This window comes from Salmo trutta, chromosome 22 (genome assembly GCF_901001165.1).
Source record: "Salmo trutta chromosome 22, fSalTru1.1, whole genome shotgun sequence".
Lineage (NCBI taxonomy): Eukaryota > Metazoa > Chordata > Actinopteri > Salmoniformes > Salmonidae > Salmo > Salmo trutta.
Genome location: NC_042978.1, coordinates 1,636,275 through 1,660,862, shown reverse-complemented (window position 1 = coordinate 1,660,862; position 24,588 = coordinate 1,636,275). Strand labels below are relative to the sequence as shown.

General features: G+C 40.1%; 1 protein-coding gene across 4 annotated transcripts; it reads left to right on the top strand.

Moving 5' to 3' along the window:
• Positions 1-1,251: 1,251 nt before the first annotated feature.
• prkacba (protein kinase, cAMP-dependent, catalytic, beta a) lies at positions 1,252-23,758 on the top strand. 4 transcript variants are annotated; one of them, XM_029706289.1, is made up of 11 exons: positions 1,252-1,616; positions 12,638-12,646; positions 13,292-13,353; positions 17,966-18,094; positions 19,292-19,390; positions 21,273-21,355; positions 21,532-21,658; positions 21,848-21,943; positions 22,091-22,213; positions 22,525-22,689; positions 23,019-23,758. In XM_029706289.1, exons 1-11 carry the CDS (start codon positions 1,571-1,573, stop codon positions 23,142-23,144), a joined length of 1,065 nt encoding a protein of 354 aa, XP_029562149.1. In that variant the 5' UTR covers positions 1,252-1,570; the 3' UTR covers positions 23,145-23,758. The 4 variants fall into 4 exon arrangements, with proteins under 4 accessions (XP_029562149.1, XP_029562150.1, XP_029562147.1 ...); XM_029706287.1 differs by lacking the exon at positions 1,252-1,616 and adding an exon at positions 10,699-11,017; XM_029706290.1 differs by lacking the exon at positions 12,638-12,646.
• Positions 23,759-24,588: the final 830 nt, after the last annotated feature.

Sequence of the window (24,588 nt, the reverse complement as noted above, 5' to 3'; positions counted from 1 at the left end):
CTTGGCGGAGGGTGGATGACAGATTCCTATAACTGTTATTTTTGAGTTTCAACCCAACTGAAGATTAAAAGCCAACAATTCAAATTGTTTAGGACTGGAGGTAGCATTTAACAGAGACACAGAAATAATATTCCTTGTGTAAATAGCAACACTAACTTTGCCTTTCCTATCCGCCCTAAACACATTGTAACCATCCATAGAAACCTCAGGGTCCAGTGTTTTATCATTTAACCATGTCTCAAACTCAATAAAAATATAAGGGTAGCCTGAGAGGCCCAGTTCTTGACATGATCCATTTCAGGTAATAAACTACACATTTTTTAAAGTAAAAATGGCAAACCTTTTCTGCATTTAAAATCATATGGAGTTTCAATACAAGTCAGATTACTTTGAGATTTCAGAACAACAGGAAAGATTGGATTATACCTATTAGGAAAATAAAACAAAGTAGGAATAACAATTACATTTCTCCAGTTAGCACCATTTGCCATGTCACCACTTTCAGATACAACATGTGTAACTCTCATAGAGACCAAAGAGGAGATGGTAAAAACTGACTTACATGTAATGCTAATATTGTCCTCGCATCAATTTAGTTGACCAACAGTCTTTCCAATGTTTGATCACATCAGCCGGGAGCCATTTTCACCCAGGTGAATTCTGTCTTCCACAAAGTAGCCAGGCCTATTCCAGGAGTCAAAATTGTCGACGTGGGAATTGTAGTATGCTCAGATTCTGTATTGAATAGTTTGTCATCTAGTTTGTCATTTTTATGCCCTCCAAAGAAAGGTTGGTAGACTTAGATTCAAGGGTCAGATTAGGAAGGAAGAGGTAGTGTTTACTCGGAAATTGTACATTGAATGTATTATATCCTTATATCTGGTTGGCAAGCATGCAAATGGTTTATGTATGGTTGATGAAACAGTAAAGCATGTGTTGATGTATTGTTGTAAGTACCGGTATGTGGAAGAGAGGGAAAGATTGATGTGTAGGGATTTGGGGGGTGAGGGAGGGTTTGAAGTTAGTAGGGCTCTTTTTTTATTTTCTTGGTAGTACAGGATTAGATAGTAGGGTTTAGTTTCTCTTAATGTTTCTTTATTCATTTAGTCTAAACTGTGATTAACTACACACTCCAGTACAGTAGGTGGCGGCATTCACCTCTAACGTTTGTTTGCGGGCCGTCATAATATTATAGAAGAAGATTACGTTTTCGTAATTTCCGGTGTTAGCAAAAATATATTTATATATATATATATTTTTTTTTTTTTTGCGCTGGTGGAACGACAGGCTGAGGTGAAAAGCCTGAATATGTCTTTGTCAGTGACATAGAGGTGTTATACTAATTTGCATCTAACGATAAAGTAAACTGCCAAAAAGGTAAAAGGGGTTGGCAGAGTCCCATTCGGTAGTGCAACTAACGGAGTAAATGTTAGTTAGCCATCCAGCTACAGTAACGTTGGCTAACAAGCAGAACATTAAGTATCTGTCTGAAGACTAATAGCTTGTTAGCTACGGACCCATCAACACCACCATCGTTTCAAATATATTGCCGTGTCTTCATTTTAGTACGATGGGAAATGCTGCTACAGCTAAGAAAGGCAACGAACAAGAGAGCGGTAAGTGATTATTGCTATCTTGCCTGCAAAGCTAGCTAACTAATGATGTTCGTTATTTCAATAAACAAGTTGATAAAGGATTGCAGGCTAACGTTAGGGGACGAACTGGCTTAGCGAAGTAACGTAACAGACGTTAGCAACAGTGCGCTAACGTTAACGAGCTAACTAGCTAGTTACCACTGACAGTTGGGTAGATGATGCTGCGGTTGTACTACCAGCGGTGCAACAAGGTGGGGGAGGGAGGGTATACTAATTAATTTGTGTTTGAGTAACGTTAGCTAGCTAAACATTTTTGCAAAGTGTCAGACAAATAACAATTTACATTTTTAATGTTGATATTCAAGAAGACTGGCGGTCCAGTTACTGTAGTTGGCTAACAAGCTACCTAATTTAGTAGCGACGTAAGTAAAGTAATTAACGTTACTATAGCTAGGTAACTTTAACTCTTCGCTAACGTTTTTTTTATTTATTTCAGAAAACAGCTGATATTAAAGTGGAACTGGCAGCGTTTTAACTACTTTGCAGATATGAAACAGACAATCATAATTTCATAGTTTCAGTAAAAAATACAACATTCCCAGTTTATAATACAAAACCAACTTTGAAGTTTTAAAAATAGGTTATTTAACTCAACATTCCATGATGTAAGTTACTGCTACACTAAGGCATTAGTCTAGTGGCAGAATAAATGGATGCAGTTCAGTGCATGATTCATAGTCACCAATACATTTTCAGGGTGTAAATCACAGCTGGCCTGGTACATTGTTTACTGCCTCCATTCGGGATGCACTGTTAAAGTTACAATGACTCAATAACATGGACAAAGGTAACTAAGGCAGGGAATGTCAATTTATCAAACTAGCAAGGGCAATGATCCCAAGTCAGTCATAACTAATATGCTAGCATATATTTATGTAGCAAGCTAAAAACAGAGCCTAATGTTAGCTATCTAGCTAGCTGCTAGCAGGGTGTAATGTCATTGGAGGAGTGGATGACTGACTGGCTTTTTCCCCCTTGTATCGTTTTTCAGTAGCTACACAGCTAGAGATGCACGTGTCATTTTGTTAACTAGCATGAAATGTGAATAACGTTTATCGTGAGTAATTTAGTAAATTGTTAGTAAATTCCCCGGAAGTTTGCGGGGGTATGCTAGTTCTGAACGTCACATGCTAATGTAAAAAGCTGTTTTTTGATATAAATATGAACTTGATTGAACAGACATGCATGTATTGTATAACATAATGTCCTAGGTGTGTCATCTGATGAAGATCATCAAAGGTTAGTGCTGCATTTAGCTGTGGTTTGGGTTTATGTGACATTATATGCTAGCTTGAAAAATGGGTGTCTGATTATTTCTGGCTGGGTACTCTGCTGACATAATCTAATGTTTTGCTTTCGCTGTAAAGCCTTTTTGAAATCGGACAGTGTGGTTAGATTAACGAGAGTCTTGCCTTTAAATAGCTGTAAAATAGTCATATGTTTGAAAAATTGAAGTTTTCGGATTTTAGAGGAATTTGTATTTCGCGCCACGTCCATAATTGGATATTGGAGCAGACGTTCCGCTAGCGGAACATCTAGATTTAAGAGGTTAACCTGTTAGGGCTAGGGGGCAGTATTTGCACGGCCGGATAAAAAAAAACGTACCCGATTTAATCTGGTTATTACTACTGCCCAGAAACTAGAATATGCATATAATTATTGGCTTTGGATAGAAAACACCCTAAAGTTTCTAAAACTGTTTGAATGGTGTCTGTGAGTATAACAGAACTCATAGCAAGCTAGCCAACATTATCCAGTTAGCTTGGGTGCTTGACTGCTGCTGTTAGGCCAGAAAGCTCGGATCAACACTACTTTTCGGCCAGAGTGTCCTGTGTGCGCTCCGAGAGCAAAACGCTCTTGAGTTTACGAACGCCCAGAGCGCACTCTGGCACTCCAGATTTAAATTTAAGAACACACCTGTAGTGTAAACCAGCCTTTAGTCTTAATCTTTGGTTGTTTAGTACATAGCCTCACATTTGAATCTTTAAAGAGATGGGTGGCGCTAAGGCTTAAGAGGGTGTGAACGATGCTGAATAGGTGTAGACAAAGATGAGCTCTTCACTAAGTACCAAAATATTCAAGGACCATTTTCTCAAAAGTGAGGTTGCAAGTTTATCAACTTTCAAAGCAGAATAACTTTCCCATTGTTCCTCAACTGTAGTGTATGATATACCATTTTCTACCTTGGAGTCTCTAATTTTATCCAATGTAGAAAACACAATTTCAAATTTTGCTACGTAAGACCTGATGGTCACAAATGGTGTAGGAGATACTCGCCCAGTCTATGGCATTTTCATTGCCATTTGAAATGCATTGGGAGATCATTTAAATGTTGTGGTACAAAAAGTACAAATGCTATCAAAAAAAAACATTTTCTCAAGCAATCTAAGTTTGGTCATTCAGCCCATTTGGAAGTTTGTTTCGTATTAACTTAAGTTCTTTTAAGTGTTGGAGCAAGCGGAATAAGTCAAATAATGAGTATGTACCACCATTTTGAAGACAAGACTCTCGTTAATCTAACCACACTGTCCGATTTCAAAAAGGCTTTACAACGAAAGCAAAACATTAGATTATGTCAGCAGAGTACCCAGCCAGAAATAATCAGACACCCATTTTTCAAGCTAGCATATAATGTCACAAAAACCAAAACCACAGCTAAATGCAGCACTTCCCTTTGATCTTCATCAGATGACACTCCTAGGACATTATGTTATACAATACATTCATGTTTTGTTCAATCAAGTTCATATTTATATCAAAAACCAGCTTTTTACATTAGCATGTGACGTTCAGAACTAGCATACCCACCGCAAACTTCCGGTGAATTTACTAAATTATTCATGATTAACGTTCACAAAATACATAACTGTTATTTTAAGAATTATAGATACAGAACTCCTTTATGCAATCGCTATGTCCAATTTTAAAATAGCTTTTCGGTGAAAGCGAATTTTGCAATATTCTGAGTAGATAGCCCGGCCATCATGGCTAGCTATTTTGACACCCACCAAGTTTGGCCTCACCAAACTCCGATTTACTATAAGAAAAATTGGATTACCTTTGCTGTTCTTCGTCAGAATGCACTCCCAGGACTTATACTTCAACAACAAATGTTGGTTTGGTTCCAAATAATCCATAGTTATATCCAAATAACTGCGTTTGTTCTTGCGTTCAAGACACTATCCGAAGGGTGAAGCGCCAGCTCGTATCGTGACAAAAAAATTCAAAATATTCCATTACCGTACTTCGAAGCATGTCAAACGCTGTTTAAAATCAATTTTTATGCGATTTTTCTCGTAAAATAGTGATAATATTCCGACCGGGCAACTTTGTTTTCGTTCAAAGACTGAAAATGTAAAATGGACTCTTCATGTGCACCCGTTTCATTGTTCTCAGATCGACCACTATCCAAATGCGCTACTGTTTTTCAGCCAGGGACTGCAGTCATCATTCAACGTTCTGGCGCCTTCTGAGAGCCTATGGGAGTCTTAGAAAATGTCACGTTACAGCAGAGATCCTCTGTTTTCGATAAAGAGGCTATAAAAGGCCAAGAAATGGTCAGAGAGGGCACTTCCTGTATAGAATCTTCTCAGGTTTTGGCCTGCCATATGAGTTCTGTTATACTCAGACACCATTCAAACAGTTTTAGAAACTTTAATGTGTTTTCTATCCAAATCAAACAATTATATGCATATTCTAGTTTCTGGGCTGGAGTAATAACCAGATTAAATCGGGTACGTTTTTTTATCCGGCCGTGAAAATATAATGCCCCTTATCCTAAACGGGTTAAGGAATAATTTCCCTTGCCTCAGGGAATTGTTTAAGGGCGTTGCATAGAGCCCCTCAAATATTTCCTTAGGTAAAGGCGTACTTAAGGGGTTTTAAGGCAGTTTCAAGGCATGTATTGCAGAAAGAGTATCTGGTTACCATGGAGACTGCCTTATTCACTGACTAAAGGTCTCGTCAGATTTCTTTCATTTTGTGAGATAGCAAAATAGAACTTCTACAATCACGACAGAATAACCAAATTGCTTCAGAAGAAAATAAATCACAATTCTTGTAGTTACTTTTTTCGCAACTAGTTTTATATTACTTTCTAGTATGTCAAGCTAGTTTAGAGTACCTAAAGTTAACTAGCCATCTAGCTTTGTAGTAGAGGTCGACCGACTATGATTTTCCAACGCCGATATCGATTATTGGATGACCACCCCCCCCCCAAAAAAGCCGATACCGATGAATTGATTTTTAAAAATGTATTCTTTTTAAAATTTATTTATTTGTAATGACAATTACAACAATACTGAATTAACACTTATTTTAACTTAATATAATACATCAATAAAATCAATTTAGCCTCAAATAAATAATGAAACATGTTCATTTTGGTTTAAATAATGCAAAAACAAAGTGTTGGAGAAGAAAGTAAAAGTGCAATATGTGCCATGTAAAAAAGCTAACGTTTAAGTTCTTTGCTCAGAACATGAGAACATATGAAAGTTGGTGGTTCCTTTTAACATGAGTCTTCAATATTCCCAGGTAAGATGTTTTAGGTTGTAGTTATTATAGGACTATTTCTCTCTTTACGATTTGTATTTCATATACCTTTGACTATTGGATGTTCTTATGGGCACTTTAGTATTGCCAGTGTAACAGTATAGCTTCCGTCCCTCTCCTCGCTCCTACCTGGGCTTGAACCAGGAACACATCGACAAAAGCCACCCTCGAAGCAGCGTTACCCATGCAGAGCAAGGGGCAACAACTACTCCCAGTCTCAGAGCGAGTGACGATTGAAACGCTATTAGCGCGCACCCCGCTAACTAGCTAGCCATTTCATATCGGTTACACCAGCCTCATCTTGGGAGTTGATAGGCTTGAAGTCATAAACAGCGCAATGCATTGCGAAGGCCTGCTGGCAAAACGCACGAAAGTGCTATTTTGAATGAATGCTTACGAGCCTGCTGCTGCCTACTATCGCTCAGTCAGACTGCTCTATCAAATCATATACTTAATTATAACATTACTCACAGAAATACGAGCCTTAGGTCATTAATATGGTCCAATCCGGAAACTGTCATCTCGAAACGTTATTCCTGTTACATTGCACAACCTTCAATGTTATGTCATAATTACGTAAAATTCTGGCAAATTACCCTGACTGCGTGCAATGAACGCAAAATGACACAATTTCACCTGGTTAATATTGCCTGCTAACCTGGATTTCTTTTAGCTAGATATGCAGGTTTAAAAATATATACTTCTGTGTATTGATTTTAAGGCATTGATGTTTATGATTAGGTACAGTCGTGCAACGATTGTGCTTTTTTTTGCAAATGCGCTTTTGTTAAATCATCCCCCGTTTGGCGAAGTTGGCTGTCTTTGTTAGGAAGAAAGTCTTCACAGTTCACAACGAGCCAGGCGGCCCAAACTGCTGCATATACCCTGACTCTGTTTGCAAGAGAAGTGACACATTTTCCCTAGTTAAATGAAATTCATGTTAGCAGGCAATATTAACTAAATATGCAGGTTTAAAAATATAGACTTGTGTATTGATTTTAAGAAAGGCATTGATGTTTATGGTTGGAGCAACATGTACCTAAGCGACTATATGCAACGCAGGACAGGCTAGATAACTACACATGGTTGATATTACTAGTTTAACTAGTGATTATGATTGATTGTTTTTTATAAAATAAGTTTAATGCTAGCTAGCAACTTACCTTGGCTTCTTACTGCATTCGCGTAACCTCGTGGAGTGCAATGTAAAGCAGGTGGTTAGAGCGTTGGACTAGTTAACCGTAAGGTTGCAAGATTGAATCCCTGAGCTGACAAGGTAAAAATCTGTCGTTCTGCCCCTGAACAAGGCAGTTAACCCACCGTTCCTAGGCCGTCATTGAAAATAGGAATGTGTTCTTAACTGACTTGCCTAGTAAAATAAAGGTAAAAATAAAGTTGTAAAAATCGGCCAAATCGGCGTCCAAAAATACCGATATCCGATTATGAAAACTTGAAATCGGCCCTAATTAATCGGCCATTCCGATTATTCGTTCGACCTCTACTTTGTAGCCATGGATTGTGCAACTTCCATTGTTTAGCTAAGTACAGTAGCTAGCTGGTTGATGTTTTCCTTTTGTAACCAGAGCAGATAAAAGCAACATTCACCTCCACAAATGCTGTTTACATTGATATCCATACTGAATTAAGCACTTATATAACTTCTATGGACTACGTGGGCCACCTGCGGGACACATCCAGTGAAATATCAGGGCGGAAAATTCAAAACAATAAAATGTCAAACATACAAATATTTTACACCATTTTAAATATACACTTCTCCTTTATGTATCCACATTGTCCGATTTCAAAAAGGCTTTACAGTGAAAGCAAAACATTAGATTATGTTAGGAGAGTACATAGACAAAAATAATCACACAGCCATTTTCCAAGCAAGGACATGTGTCAATAAAACCCCAAACACAGCTAAATGAAGCACTAACCTTTGACGATCTTCATCAGATGGCACTCCTAGGATATTGTTACACAATACATGTATGTTTTGTTCGATAAAGTTCATATTTATATCCAAAAACAGCATTTTACATTGGCGTGTGATGTTCAGAAAATGTATTCCCACCAAAACTTCCGGTGAATGTGCACATCAATTTACAAAAATACTCATCATAAACGTTGATAGAATATATAACAAAGACTACTCCTGGATGCAACCGCTGTGTCAGATTTTAAAATAGCTTTACGGAGAAAGCACATTTTTCAATATTCTGAGTACATAGCTCAGCCATCACAGTGAGCTATACAGACACCCGCCAAGTTCGGGGCAACCTGAACTCAGAATTAGTATTCGAAATATTGTCTTACCTTTGCTGATCTTCGTCAGAATGCACTCCCAGGACTGCTACTTCCACAAGAAATGTTGTTTTTGTTCGAAATAATCCATATTTATGTCCAAATACCTCTGTTTTGTTCGTGCGTTCAGGTCACTATCCAAAGGCATACCGCGTGAGCGCGATACCAGAGACGAGACGAAAAGTCAAAATGTTCCATTACCGTACTTAGAACGCTGTTTAAAATCAATCTTTATGGTATGTTTAATGTAAAATTGCGATAATATTCCAACCGGACAATAGCATATTAATTCAAGAAGAAAAAGAAGGAACGACGCGCTCGTGTGACCGCGCATATCCAATCCCTTTGTCCACAGGCAGTCCAGTCAGTAACTGAGCTCCTATTATCTGCCCAGTGACAGGAGAATGCTCAAACCATTTTCTGAATGCTGTTGACAGCCAATGGAAGCCTTAGGAAGTGCAACGTCACCCCACAGACACTGTAGTTTCGATAGAGAATCAAAAGAACTACAATTCTCAGACTTTCCACTTCCTGCTTGGATTTTTCTCAGGTTTTTGCCTGCCATATGAGTTCTGTTATACTCACAGACACCATTCAAACAGTTTTAGAAACTTCAGTGTTTTCTATCCAAATCTACTAATAATATGCATATTCTAGTTTCTGGGCCAGAGTAGTAACCTATTTAAATTGGGTACGTTTTTCATCTGGCTGTGTGAATACTGCCCCCTACACCCCAACAGGTTATTAAGGGACGTCATTGGCACCCTTCATTTTTTCACTTAATTTAAGGGGGAAATTAACCTTAACTTTAAGTCAGTTGCACAAAACATGTTAAGGAAACTTGAAGGGAAAAGATGAGGGGGAAATTAACTTTAGATATTTTGTCAAATCGGGCCCTGGCCCTTAAGACACTATGGAGCTGGCACAAGATTTGTCAGAAAATGTACCTCAATGAAGGGATTGGATATGCCACTGTACTCCATTACCCATATATGGCGCCGGGTCCACGGTGTCTTAACGTACCCGTGATTGCCTTTCGACCCCGGTGCAGCTCAGTGTAAACAAGCGTAACGGTAGGGTTTGAATCTGCCCAAAAGCATTAGGGACGGCTCTGTTTTCTGTAAGTGCAGGTCACTGGTCAAGTAGCCTGTACGACTCATTTTCAGCCGGGAACTTTTTCCACAGTCAAACTGTGTTCCTTCCTAGTGCAGCCTGAGTGCCATAAAAACTGGGCACAGCTTCGTCACTGGCATGGTTTCACCATTACTTTACTGAAAACCGTGTGTCTCTAGCCCAAATGGTTCAAAAGGTATGAATGTGCCCACATGGCGGTACGCGCGAATGTTCCATAATGTAATTTGTGGGAAAGTGCCATTCTAAAATGCACATGCGATTGGTTTCATGGACAAAGATGGAAAATTAGAAAGAGGGTATATCTAAAGATGCAAACAACTATCATTGTTTGCTTATATGACTAGGATATTGCCTTTGACTGCTTGACATTAAAAGAAAGTTGATTTTTAAAACCAAGTTCCACACAAAAGCGTTATGACTGGGGGACAGTGCCAAGAGTGTGGAAAGCTGTCATCAAGGGAAAGGGTGGCTACTTTTGAAGAATCTCAAATATAAAATATATTTAGATTTTTAACACTTTTGGTTACTACATGATTCCATATGTGTTATTTCATAGTTTTGATGTCTTCACTATTATTTCACAATGTAGAAAATAGTAAAAAATTAAGAAAAACCCTGGAATGAGTAGGTGTGTCCAAACTTTTGACTGGTACTGTATATATTTTTTTCTATATATTCTACAGGTTCCAGATTTAATTATTTGTCCATTCTACAATGTAATCTAATAAAAATAAGGTTATCAAGTTGTAGTGATGGGCATGCAACAGACTGTAAAACTCTGGAGAACTTTTATGCATTACCACTAGAGAGCAATATCACCTTTTGTTAGAATAGCCTATATCATAGACCTAGATCTGTTGTTTACAAAATATTGAACGTTCTTGAACACAGTACATCGTTTTGCGATGCAATGTTTTTGTTTTTACTAATTTAAAAAAGCACGAGTTCTGTAAATGTCTAGTATGAAAGTGAAAATAGTTTAGACAGTGGTCTAGAGTTCTGAAGCGTCTTTCTTTTACAAGAACTGAAGTACACTTGAACAGGAAGCCCATACCATTTTAGTATGTGGTTAGCCAAGCATCGCAGTTTGCAATTCATCACAAACAGGAAGTGTATATCACTCTGTATGGCCTCCAGTTGAAAAACGGTTTGGTTACGTTTTAGCTGTAAGTTTGATCTAGTCGTTGGGAAGGGAAAAACGCCATTTAAATTCTAAATGGCCCAGGGAAAGGATCATTCCTTCCTAAAGCTGGACGACCTTGCCAGCCGATTCTTCAACAGGTATCGCAAAGGCAACCAAGAGCAAAAAGCCCAGGAGAGTGAGGGGCCTCATGTCTCAGAGTTCACCATCATTTGGGATAAGTTGAGTAAGTTACTGTGTGCTCTTCATGCTGTAGCTATCGAAATAGCCAGGTGTGACCAAGTGGGTCTAATTATTAGACGAGCTCAAACTCTCAACTTGTGTAACTGCTTTTATTTGATAATTGCTGATGTCAACGTTGGCAAAACCCTATCCAGTAAATATTACGTTTCTAGTGAATACACCCCTGGTATCTCTATGGCTACATGGACACAGAAACACTTGACTTTTTGGTGCTTTTTCTAAATGAGTCTATACCCTTTAACTGAGCCTTGTTTCCTTCAAACTTGTCAGGGCTGATAATTAAACCAGAGTGAGACCAGACTGGTGGTTTAGGCTAAACTAAAGGGACACAGGGTCTGAAAAACCAAGAGATGAATCTTAAAACACACAAAAGTTTTAACAGAAGCAAATGGTATGAAACCAGGAGGGACCTACTTGAAACTTGTTTTCATTGGGTTTTTTCTTTCATATGACAACCATGGAACTTTCTTGATTCCTCAATGTTACTAACTATAGAAGTGTTCGGTTGAGCTTCACCATGGATCTAAAATTGCATGGAGAGTTAGGCTAGGTCTTACACGGAGTCAGTCCCATAAAACACTACCTAATGCTATGTGCCCTGGAATCCAGTGCCCAAAGTCAGGAGGTTATTAGATAATGTATTAAATTCACCAGGAAGAAAACACACCAGTAACTAGGTCTATGCAACTATTTGTTCTTCTAAAAACCTTCTTTGGAACTTCGAAGATGCATAATATACAAACTGCACTGTCATCAACAACGTGTAATGAATAGTGTAAATGCACAGCAACATTGTGGCATTGTCTGTCGCCTCGTCTGAATGAGATCTCTCTGTCCTGTCATTTTCTTTGTGCCACTTCTTGGCCGGGGAGGGTGCATGGTTTGTATTCTATTCTGATTTTTAAAAAATGTAAACATTTTTTTCTCTTCTTGTCTCTAATGACCTGGCCTTAACAGTCCAATGTTACATTCAATGTCAGTTAGAGGGGTCAGTGAGCTTTCGAACAGCTAGTGAGAGACGTAGTCTCCCTTACCAGTTAGGCCTACTATCATGTCAGACATGAGGCTCATGGAAATAGATGCCCCTATTATCGTGTAGCTACAGCTCCTGCTACAGACAGACAGGAAGTTCTCCAATGACATGGCTTAGGCTGCATGCAGAAACCCTGTCAGCTCAACAGCTAGCTCAGTCTTAACGTATTGCCTTTTAGAGACATAATCGAGATTTAGAAAAATCTGATATGTAGACATAGTTAGGCTCAAATCCAGTCAAGTTAGGGAATGAACTGAAGTTTCATTCATGTAATGAGAGTTGATTTTGTGAAGATTGTGGACTTTCAATTCATGAATTAAATCCACGTTTATTTATTAAACTGAGATTCCCCCCAAGTCCAGTGGTTTCAGGCTGATCCATTTGAGTTAGGCTATTTGAAATTGCACAGTCTTATGTTGTCTTCTCCAATGTAATTTTGTTGTTACATCTAACCCACTTAAGTATCTAGCTAATGTTCTTGTTTTTACATAAACATTTCTTCCCTTTTTCTCCTCTTCATCATTTCCATCCATGTGGGTGAATGTTCCTGAAAAACTCTTCGTGAACTAGAGACTTTTGGTATGCGCATTCTCTTCCATAAGCTGTCCTAAGTCACAGAGAGAGCAGACAGCCAATAGCCTAGATATCACCCAACAAATAGTCTAGGACTACAACCTGGCTGCTGCTAAAACAGTAGAAAATGTTGCAAATGGTTAGCATTTGTGGCTTTTCTTCAGTAGTAACATCATGACTAACTCATGGATTTAGCCAATTACTTTGTCATTCCTCGGTGACTATGGACTGCTCATGTCTGCTGTGGTTTCCGCAAAGCACTTTCTATGTCTGCACTGTAGTTAGTTTGCTGTGGCTTTTAAAACTTTTGCTGAATTTTGTAATTTTTTTATTTTATTTTTTCCCCCTTGAATAGTGTTAACCCTCTGAAAGGAATGCACTGTTGTTGCTCTTTGAATTGGCTATCTATAAAGCCTGTGAGTGCTCTTTGCATCTCTTCGTTGTAAATTGCTAGCTAATAAAGATGTTTTAAGTACAGTACCTCTACTTTGGCCTGACCTTACTATCGGTTTATGTAGTTAGTGTGATCCCCTGAACATGTTGACTGTTAGATACCCAGCAAATCTGATCTAAGTAGAAACACAATAGGTCTATAGACCTGTCTAACCTGTGTTTATTCTGTGCTAATTGTCTTCTTTCTTCAACTTTCAGTGAAAGAGTTCTTAGCCAAAGCCAAAGAAGATTTTTTACGAAAATGGGAGTGCCCACCACAGGTAAGAGACTAATAACAAAATACTTCTTTCCCATAGGTAACAAAATACCACACTGAACAAAAATATAAAACGCAACATGCAACAACTTCAAAGTTTTTATGGAGTTACAGTTCATATAAGGAAATCAATCAATTTAAATAAATAAGGCCCTAATCTATGGATTTTTACATGACTGGGAATACAGATATGCATCTGTTCAGATGGCTTAAAAATAAATAAAAAAGTAGGGGCGTGGATCATAAAACCAGTCAGTATCAGGTGTGACCTCCATTTGCATCATGCAGCGCGACACATCTCCTTCGCATAGAGTTGATAGGGTTGTTGATTGTAGCCTGTGAAATGTTGTCCCACTCTGCTTCAATGGCTGTCTGAAGTTTCTGGATATTGGCGGGAACTGGGACACGTCGATCCAGAGCATCCCATAAGTTCTCAATGGTTAACATGTCTGGTGAGTATGCAGGCCATGGAAGAACTGGGACGTGTACAGATCCTTGTGACATGGAGTCATGCATTGTCATGCTGAAACATGAGATGATGGCAGCGGATGAATGGCATGACAATGGGTCTCAGGATCTCGTCACGGTATCTCTGTCCATTCAAATTACCATCGATAAAATGCAATTGGGTTTGTTGTCCGTAGCTTATGCCTGCCCATACCGTAACTCCACCGCCACCATGGGTCACTCTGTTCACAATGTTGACATCAGCAAGCTGCTCTACCTCACAACGCCATACACGCGATCTGCCATCTGCCCGGTACAGTTGAAACCGGGATTTAGCCGTGAAGGTACACTTCAAGCGTGCCAGTGGCTATCTAAGGTGAGCTTTTGCCCACTGAAGTTGGTTGTGACGCCAAACATCGGTCAGGTTAAGACCCTGGTAAGGACACAAAGGGCTTCCCTGAGAATGTTTATAAATCAAAATAAGCCCTCCTTCCGTGATCCTCACAGCCTTCATTTTACCCAGCACTCTCTCCACCATTTTGGTTAACTCCGAACACTCCACTGGCTTCCAGTTGAAGCTCGCATCTGCTACAAGACCATGGTGCTTGCCTACAGAGCTGTGAGGGGAACGGCACCTCCGTACCTTCAGGCTCTGATCAGTCCCTACACCCAAAGAAGGGCACTGCGTTCATCCACCTCTGGCCTGCTCGCCTCCCTACCTCTGCGGAAGCACAGTTCCCGCTCAGCCCAGTCAAAACTGTTCGCTGCTCTGGCACCCCAATGGTGGAACAAGCTCCCTCACGACGCCAGGACAGCGTAGTCAATCACCACCTTCCGGAGACACCTGAAACCCCACCTCTTTAAGGAATACCTGGGATAGGATAAAGTAATCCTTCTAACCTCCCCCCAAAAAAGATATAGATGTACTATTGTAAAGTGGTTGTTCCACTGGATATCATAAGGTGAATGCACCAATCTGTAAGTCGCTCTGGATAAGTGCGTCTGCTAAATGACGTAAATGTAACTCCCAATGGTTTCTTCAAGATTGGGATTCTGCTCAGCTGCTCCTCATTAACAGACTGTACTCCTACTAGATACAAAGGGTCATTCTCATCACTGTACACTACTTTGCTCTGTTTTCCATTCTTTTGGACAATACTCCAATTCTGCTTGATTCTACCGCCGTTGTATTCAGAATCCACTTCATCCGCTTCTGCCATCTTTCGTTCCCTGCCAGAGTGTTGTCTAACATTCGCAACGGCACATACTTTTGAGGAGATAGGGAAACGGTGCCCACGCTACGTCAATGTGCCGTGTGGTGCATTCTGGGCGATTTTGCGACAGAGCGCACTCCATGGAGTGAAAAACATTAGCACGAATCTCGTCAACAAGAAGTACATTACCAGTACTTTCAGAAATGTGAGATAATCAACTTGCTATCTGTTGAATCGTATAGCTTTGAAATCGTGACATTACGTGCTTTTGAGGAAAATGGGCAGGTTTCTCGACATATACACTGACTTTGAGAAAGGATTGTGTGACGATTAGCTTAGCAACTGCATGACAACGTGAACGTGATTGGTCGACACTCTGCTGGGTGGGGCGTTATACGTTCCTTCATTCATTAGATTCCTATTTCCTTTCTATAATACAGTTGAAGTCGGAAGTTTACATAAACCTTAGCCAAATACATTTAAACTCAGTTTTTCACAATTCCTGACATTTAATCCTAGTAAAAATTCCCTTAGGTCAGTTAGGATCACCGCTTTTATTTTAAGAATGTGAAATGTCAGAATAATAGTAGAGTGATTTATTTCAACTTGTATTTCTTTCGTCACATTCCAAGTGGTTCAGAAGTTTACATACACTCAATTAGTATTTGGTAGCATTGCCTTTAAATTGTTTAACTTGGGTCAAACGTTTTGGGTAGCCTTCCACAAGCTTCCCACAATAAGTTGGGTGAATTTTGTCCCATTCCTCCTGACAGAGCTGGTGTAACTGAGTCAGGTTTGTAGGCCTCCTTGCTCGCACATGCTTTTTCAGTTCTGCCCACACATTTTCTGTGGGATTGAGGTCAGGGCTTTGTGATGGCCACTCCAATACCTTGACTTTGTTGTCCTTAAGCCATTTTGCCACAACTTTAGAAGAATGCTTGGGGTCATTGTCCATTTGGAAGACCAATTTGCAACCAAGCTTTAACTTCCTGACTGATGTTTTGAGTTGTTGCTTCAATATATCCAGATCATTTTTCTCCCTCATGATACCATCTATTTTGTGAAGTGTACCAGTCCCTCCTGCAGCAATGCACCCCCACAACATGATGCTGCCACCCCCGTACTTCACGGTTGGGATGGTGTTCTTCGGCTTGCAAGCCTCCCCCTCTTTCCTCTAAACATAACAAGGGTCTTTATGGCCAAGCAAACAGTTGTATTTTTGTTTCATCTGTCCAGAGGACATTTCTCCAAAAAGTACAATCTTTGTCCCCATGTGCAGTTGCAAACCTTAGTCTGGCTTTTTTATGGCGGTTTTGGAGCAGTGGCTTCTTCCTTGCTGAGCTGCCTTTCAGGTTATGTCGATATAGGACTCGTTTTTTTACTGTGGATATAGATACTTTTGAACCTGTTTCCTCCAGCATCTTCACAAGGTCCTTTTGCTGTTGTTCTGGGATTGACTTGCACTTTTCGCACCAAAGGACGTTCATCTCTAGGAGACAGAACGCGTCTTCTTCCTGAGTGGTATGACGGCTGCGTGGTGCCATGGTGTTTATACTTGCGTACTATTGTTTGTACAGATGAACGTGGTACCTTCAGGCGTTTGGAAATTGCTCCTAAGGATGAACCAGACTTGTGGAGGTCTACAATTTTTTTTTCTGAGGTCTTGGCTGATTTCTTTTGATTTTCCCACGATGTCAAGCAAAGAGGCACTGAGGTTGAAGCTAGGCATTGAAATACATCCACAGGTACACCTCCAATTGACTCAAATGATGTCAATTAGCCTATCAGAAGCTTCTAAAGCCATGACACAATTTTCTGGAATTTTTCCAAGCTGTTTAAAGGCACAATCAACTTAGTGTATGTCAACTTCTGACCCACTGGATTTGCGATAGTGAATTATAAGTGAAATAATCTGTCTGTTAACAATTGTTGGAATAATTACTTGTCAAGCACAAAGTAGATGTCCTAACCGACTTGCCAAAACTATAGTTTGTCAACAAGAAATTTGTGGAGTGGTTGAAAAACAAATTTGAATGACTCCAACCTTAAGTGTATATAAACTTCCGACTTCAACTGTATCTCTGGCAACTGTACCATGCAATGCATCCTGGACTGAAGAGGCAGACAAATAGGAAAAATGTGTTAGACCCTCTGTTAAATGACACATTTCTCGATGTAGGAATATCACAAAAATATGTTCAATGGCTCATTCTCCCGAGTTATGACATCGGTCAGCATTCAAATCTGACATGTACGATAGATGTTTTCGCAATCTAAATGTTGTATTCTTGCTCTCACAACATTGTAAGTTGACTGACTTATGGTGTTACGTAATACCGGCCGTATTTCTGCCTGCTTGAACACCAATAACTCACATAAACATGAAATGACCCAGAGAATCGATAGAACATCACTCAGATGCACAAAAACAATAGAACATTCAAAATGGCTGAGCCTTAACTTTAAGGATATAATTAGCGACTAATTACAAAGTACAATTACTAATACAAAATTGCAGTTACAGGTGTTTTTAAAAATCTCTGGCCTTTGTACTCAGCAGCACCACCTTGTTAAAAAAAATCTTTGGAAGAACCCTGAACATCACTTCCTAGAGTAGCTCAAACTGCGCATGCAATGTTCCAAAAACTTTCATGAAGCAAGATGGCAACACACTAAAACGACACTTCCTGATCTTCAAATGTGCCACTGAGACGTCACAAAGTAAATGATGGGGTGTCCTCATCGATGGCTCTGTCCATTCTTTCTACAGTCTATGAGCAGCCTAGAATGTGCCTTTTTAATTAAAGGCAAATTACCCGTTCTTTGCGGAAATCGCATAGACAGTAAACGCTGCACAATTACCTTCATTAAAGTGTGCTGCCCTGTATTGAATTTCGGCTTTAATGTCGGCTCACTGTTTGCTGTCACATTTTAAGGATGTGTTTTCCTCCTCAGAGCACAACTGGACTGGATGACTTTGACAGGCTGAAGACTCTGGGCACAGGCTCGTTCGGTAGAGTTATGTTGGTGAAACATAAAGGAACAGAACAGTTCTACGCAATGAAGATCCTGGACAAACAGAAAGTGGGTACCATGCATTAACATGCACTGGGTTGTGTTCATTAGGTTAGGCAACGGAAAAAGAAAATGAGCGTTCCTTATTGGGTAAGTCCAGATAGTCCTTCCCTGTTTCAGTTTGCTTTCTTCCGTTTAGTGCCTAATGAACATGACCCTGTTTTGTTTTGAATGAAGTTGAACAAAACCTAGGCCGGTTAAATTACCTAGCGCAGTAAAGTTGGCTGGCGTCAGAGAAAGCCTGGCTTTATCTAGCATGGGTTTACACTAGTTCTAATGGAAATGCATCTTCTCAGGTACTGTGAGGCTTAGTTAACCACAAAATACATTTAGTATTTTTTTTGCCTGACATTTCTAAAGTGAAACTTAATGAGACACAGTATGAGAGATCCTGTACCTTGTTAAAAGTTGAACATCTGAATGAAAAAATGTAAACCAGTCATTGAGGCAACAATATTCTGTTAGCTACAAAGTAACTGTTTTGCGTCTCCCTTTTTTCAGCTGACTGCTTTTGGTCTGTTAACTTGAAGGATATTTTAGGAAATGTCAATCCCATGCAGGTTTCAAACAGTGACTGACAGGCCTTTTGAACCTATGACCATTGAAATTTTGAAAATGACCTCTGACAGTTTGGCTTTAAACCTACACTGGTATTTTTACCACATGCTGTATTCTAAAGCTGTTAAAGATTAGCAATTGGACTGGCCTATTGATATTTAATTGCCCTGATCATCGTAAATGGTGCTGCCTTGTGGTGACTAGATCGCATTGGCTGCCACCAAATGTAGTAGGGATGTTCCCTTGAAATTGTCTCTTACATTATTATTTTGCTGTGTATCAAATTAATTAAAGTGGAAAGGCAAACACTTTGTTTTCTTTATTCTCGCGTGTAGATTTGTAAGCATCACATGTTCCCACTACTAGCATCCTGATAACAAATATGCTACAGATGTCCAGTTGCATGTTCAATGCATGTAAAAAAAAAAAAAATAGACTGAAGTACTACAAACGTTGCCTATTGCCCAGGCACTCATTCCTTGATCTCCAAAGTTAGCCACCACCATAAATTCTTCTTTGGGATACGGTCACATTCTTCATTAGCGGTACGCTCACATCCATTTGTTTTATCAGATGACTGGTGACTTTTCTCTGTACTATTGTGCTCCTCTCCTCATCGTTATGCCTCCTCTCTCATTGCTCTCACAGGTGGTGAAGCTGAAGCAGATAGAACACACGCTAAACGAAAAGAGAATACTGCAGGCGGTGTCCTTCCCCTTTCTCGTGAGACTAGAGTATTCCTTCAAGGTATGTCAGCAGCAGTAGGATGTCCTAAAATGTGCACCATACGATTGGTGAAAAAGATAAGCAGTGTTACCCTGCAAATAGAGCTTGGATGATAAACCAAAAATGGCCTTCCTTGGTACGTCGGTAATTTTCCCTTATTTTGCTACACAATGTTACTGTAAATCAGGGGTCTCAAAGAGAACCTGCAGATACCCGGCCCTCCGTGGAATGATTTGGACACGTGCTGTAGATTGTTCTAAAACCGTTATTTGGTCGACAGTAATAGCCTATGCATTATGTTGGTTCCTTTTTCTCCCAAATTTCATGACATCCAATTCGTAGTTAGTCTTGTCCCATCGCTGCAACTCCTGTACGGACTCAGGAGAGGCGAAGGTCGAGAGCTATTCTTCCTCCGAAACACGACCCTGCCAAGCCGCACTGCTTCTTAACACACTGCTCGCGTAACCCGGATGCCAGCCGCACCAATGTGTCGGGGGAAACACCGTACAACTGGCGACCAAGTCAGCTTGCAGGTGCCTGGCCTGCCACGTGGAGTCGCTAGAGCACGATGTGACAAGGAAATCCTGGCCGGCCTAACCCGGGCAACGCTGGGCCGATTGTGCGCTGCCTCATGGGTCTCCCGGTCACGGCCAGCTGTGACACAGCCTGGGATCGAAACCGGGGGAGAGTATGTTGATCCCTGCTATAAAAGTATCTGCTTGTCCCTGTTTTCCTGTCGGCTGCCGTGTTAGCGAGCCTCTCTCACTCCCCACTGTGCGCCTGGAGGAGGGAGAGATGCTTTCTGCGAAACACAAGCATAGGACCGTTGTTCAAAATGCAATTGCTGGAAAAATATAAATACAGTTTTCAAAGCAACTACTGTTACAGTTAGAGGAGCTTTCTGTGAGTATTTTATTTCTCACCTCTTAATATTGAATTCATGGCACCACTTTACAACTGGAGTAAGTTGTAGTATGGCTTGGTTTTGATGCGCCCGCGGAGTGCGCCATTTGCTGTGAATAGGCCCACATCAAGTAGCCTAAGCCTAGCGCTGGATTTTTTTTGTACGATAGATGAATCATTTAGCCTACATGGCTATATAGCAACAATATCATGTTTAGAGTTAGTCTAGCTAAGTGTTTTGAGTTCCCAATTCCTCAGGTGCTGAATAATATAGCCTATAGGCCAATATTCACAAAGAGCCAAAAATAAATCTGATAATAATGGATTCTATTTTAACCAGTTGCACAATCATGCTTTCCCTGGAAATGTTAGATGAAATGGCTTACTTTTTTAATCATAGGCTACCATCTCACCTATCTTACTTGGTACTGGAAAATTGTCTATAGCCCTCGTGCGAATGTTAAGTAACTGTCTATTGAAATAAATGCAAATATTGTTGTATTTATTGTTATCCAGCAAAATAGTTACATTTATCACAATATTACTTTTTGTCCATAACGCTCTGCTCTAGCAACTCCCCCCAAAATAATTTAGTGTAAAAAAGTTGGTGACCAACTTTATTTTGTTCTTTTTTTTTTCCCAGAGGGGGGTTTACAGTTCCAAAAACAATCAAATAAATGCATACAAAGATAACCCTGACCCACCTCCCAAAAGAAAGCATGCCTCCCATCCCACCTAGCAACAGAGGTTGCTTATCTGTCAGTGCTGTGAAATTAGTGATGCATTAACATCTCTCCTTTGTGAACGGCTGTGTTAATTATTTAGAGAAATACCTAATTAATTCCAATATTTATTTATTGTAATTTATCGCTCTACTTGCAAATATGTTGGAAAAGACCTTGTACATTTTGACAAATAATATTGTATCAATTTCAACCCAAGGTAATTGTGTGTGTGTGTGTGTGTGTGTGTGTGTGTTCTAACTTTATTTGAACCATAGGATAACTCCAACCTCTACATGGTGATGGAGTACGTTCCAGGAGGAGAAATGTTCTCGCATCTGAGACGCATCGGGAGGTTCAGGTGAATCGAAAAAGTTTTGACACCATGTTCATAGCCTGGTATGTCTGTATCCTTGAGATACAAAATAATGGGCACAATCTATGAATTATAAGGTATGTGCTGTGTTGTCTTTGGTTAAAACATTTTCCACCCGTTTGACATCACGTCAACTTGCATTTTTCTTCTTCTGTCTTCAGTGAACATCACGCACGATTTTATGCAGCTCAGATAGTACTCACTTTTGAGTACCTCCACTCGCTAGACCTTATCTACAGAGACCTGAAGCCTGAAAACCTTCTCATTGATCACCAAGGGTACATCCAGGTACGGATGCAGCGATATCCAAACCAAAGCATATTTACATTTGTTGTCTATGAACTCTCATCTAAGACTTCTGTCTTGAGATTGAATAGCAAATAATGAGAGGTTAGACATCACGTTAACGTTGACAGTCCATGCAAATGTGGACTACTATTATTACATAGTTCTAATGCCCTTGTTGGTCCGTTTCAGGTCACAGACTTTGGCTTTGCCAAAAGAGTCAAAGGCAGGACCTGGACATTGTGTGGAACTCCAGAGTACCTGGCTCCAGAGATCATCCTCAGCAAGGTGGGCCATCGTGTCCAATATAGTGTGCTGTACATAGTGTGTGTGACTGTTTGCAACCTACCTGTAGATTTGAATTAGTTGCCAGTGTTTGCACAGTATGTGCAAAGAAAGTCGCTGAAGTTTGTTTTCGCTGCTGTACTCTGCTAGGGCTACAACAAAGCTGTGGACTGGTGGGCACTGGGAGTCCTGATCTACGAAATGGCCGCTGGGTACCCCCCATTCTTCGCTGATCAGCCAATCCAGATCTACGAGAAGATCGTGTCTGGCAAGGTATGCAGGAATTGATGTTATGTGTAGTCTGGACTGACATGTTACCGGACACCATGCGTTCTTGAATGTTATGCAAAACTAATGCATACGTGTTAGTGTCCTACAAAACTTTCTTCACGGGTGATTTGCCTATAGATTTTGCAGCGGCCCCTACTGTCAAGAATGACAGAGCTATTAGCCTATATGGTGTCCCTTGATGTTCTGGTTATTTGCCAACATTGCTGTGCATGTTTCTATCGTCCCAGTGACTTTTATCCATATTTTAACAATAAGCTCCACAGTTAAAGCCCAACTCCTCTCCTGTGTTCCAGGTACGATTCCCCTCCCACTTCAGCTCAGACTTGAAAGACTTGCTGAGGAACCTGCTCCAGGTGGACCTGACGAAGCGCTACGGCAACCTGAAGAATGGGGTGAATGACATCAAGAACCACAAGTGGTTCGCCACAACAGACTGGATCGCAATCTACGAGAGGAAGGTACGTCCCGATCATTAGTTTTTTTAAAGTGTGAAATAACCACTGTTAGTTTAGAACAGTACAAAAAACAGGTAACACATTATGTATCCCCAGAAAGATTGACATTCCAAGTGTAATTAAATATGAACTTTACCGTCATAAAAACACTGCCAGATATAACACATTTGCATTATAAAGGCTTTGCAAGGATTTTGGGAGTTCAGTACTTTCCCCTCTAACCCCAATCACCAAAATAGGTTGATTGCCTTTGTTTATGTGGCAATGTGTAGCTGTTGTGATTGTATTGTGGTCTTTAGAGCCACTCCCACACTTGTCCTGTTGCCTTTCAGGTGGAAGCTCCCTTCATACCAAAGTGCAGAGGACCAGGAGACACAAGCAACTTTGACGACTACGAAGAGGAGGATGTCCGTGTGTCCGACACAGAAAAGTGTGCGAAGGAGTTTTCCGAATTCTAGCAAGGGGGGGCATGTGTTCCATCAGGTGTCTCACATGTATTGGGATTTTTGCAGTCTGTTGAGGGTGGAGCTGAGACATGATGCATTCAAAACAATTGCCTAGTTCCTTCATTCCACAAGGTTGAATGAGGTCCTTCTTGCCATTATCCTCCTTGCGTGCAGTTAGCACTAAACGTATACACAGGCACATTATGCAGACACCCCTCGTGCTGCGACACAAAAATACTAGGAACACCACGTTTTTGTTTTGTTTTTAAACATATGTTGCTTTAAAGAATTCCCCCCCCCCTCCTTCCCTCCATTTTAAACCAAGTGATTATTTGCAAAGCAAGACTAAAACCAATGAAATGCCCATTTTACAGTGGCACAAAGAGTTACTGACTATAGTAGGTGGTATTACACATTTTAGTGATTTTTAAGTTGCTCTAGTTCTTGCCAGTGACTCTTGCCAGTTCTTGTCTGTTAGGTCTACATGTCAGTGTTTTTTTTTTAGGTTTAATTAAACTTTCTTGGCCCAGTCTATAATCCTAAACATTTTGCTGTCCTTAAGAAGTAGACTTTCTGCATAATATAAATATACAGTATCTTTTTACAAAGAAATGGATGTCAGAAAAGGAAAATACTCATTACAATACCACAGTCACATGGGTATGCAGTCATTGATGAGGGGTACAGTAGTAGCAAAGCAAAAACCTGTGATATGTTTAATTTATCATTTGTAGCAATGTTTTACTTGTCAGGTCATGGGGCATTTTTATTTTTTTATTACCTCCGAGTAGGTATTGTATTCAAATTAAGATGAAGTGAGATTATATATTTTAAGGTACAACAACCCCAAGAGGGGTAGGAAACTTATGGGCTTTAGCTACACTGAACAAAAATATAAATGAAACATGCAACAATTTCAAAGATTTTACTAAGTTACAGTTCATATAAGGAAATCAGTCAATTTAAATAAATTCATTAGGCTCTAATCTATTGATTGCACATGACTGGGAATACAGATATGCATCTGGTCACAGATATCTTTAAAAAAAGTAGTGGTGTGGATCAGAAAACCTATCTGGTGTGACCACCATTTGCCTCATGCAGTGCCACAGGCGCATCTCCTTTGCATAGAGTTGATCAGGCTGTTGGTTGTGGCCTGTGGAATGTTGTCCCACTCCTCTTCAATGGCTGTGCAAAGTTGATGGATATTGGCAGGAACTGGAACACGCTCTCGTACAAATCAATCCAGTGCATCCCAAACATGCTCAATGAGTGACATGTCTGGTGAGTATGCAGGCCATGGAAGAACTGGGACATTTCAAGCGTCCAGGAATTGTGTACAGATCCTTGTGACATGGGGTTGTGCATTATCATGCTGAAACATGAGGTGATGGCGGCAGATGAATGGCACAATAATGGATCTTGTCATGATATCTCTCTGCATTCAAATTGCCAT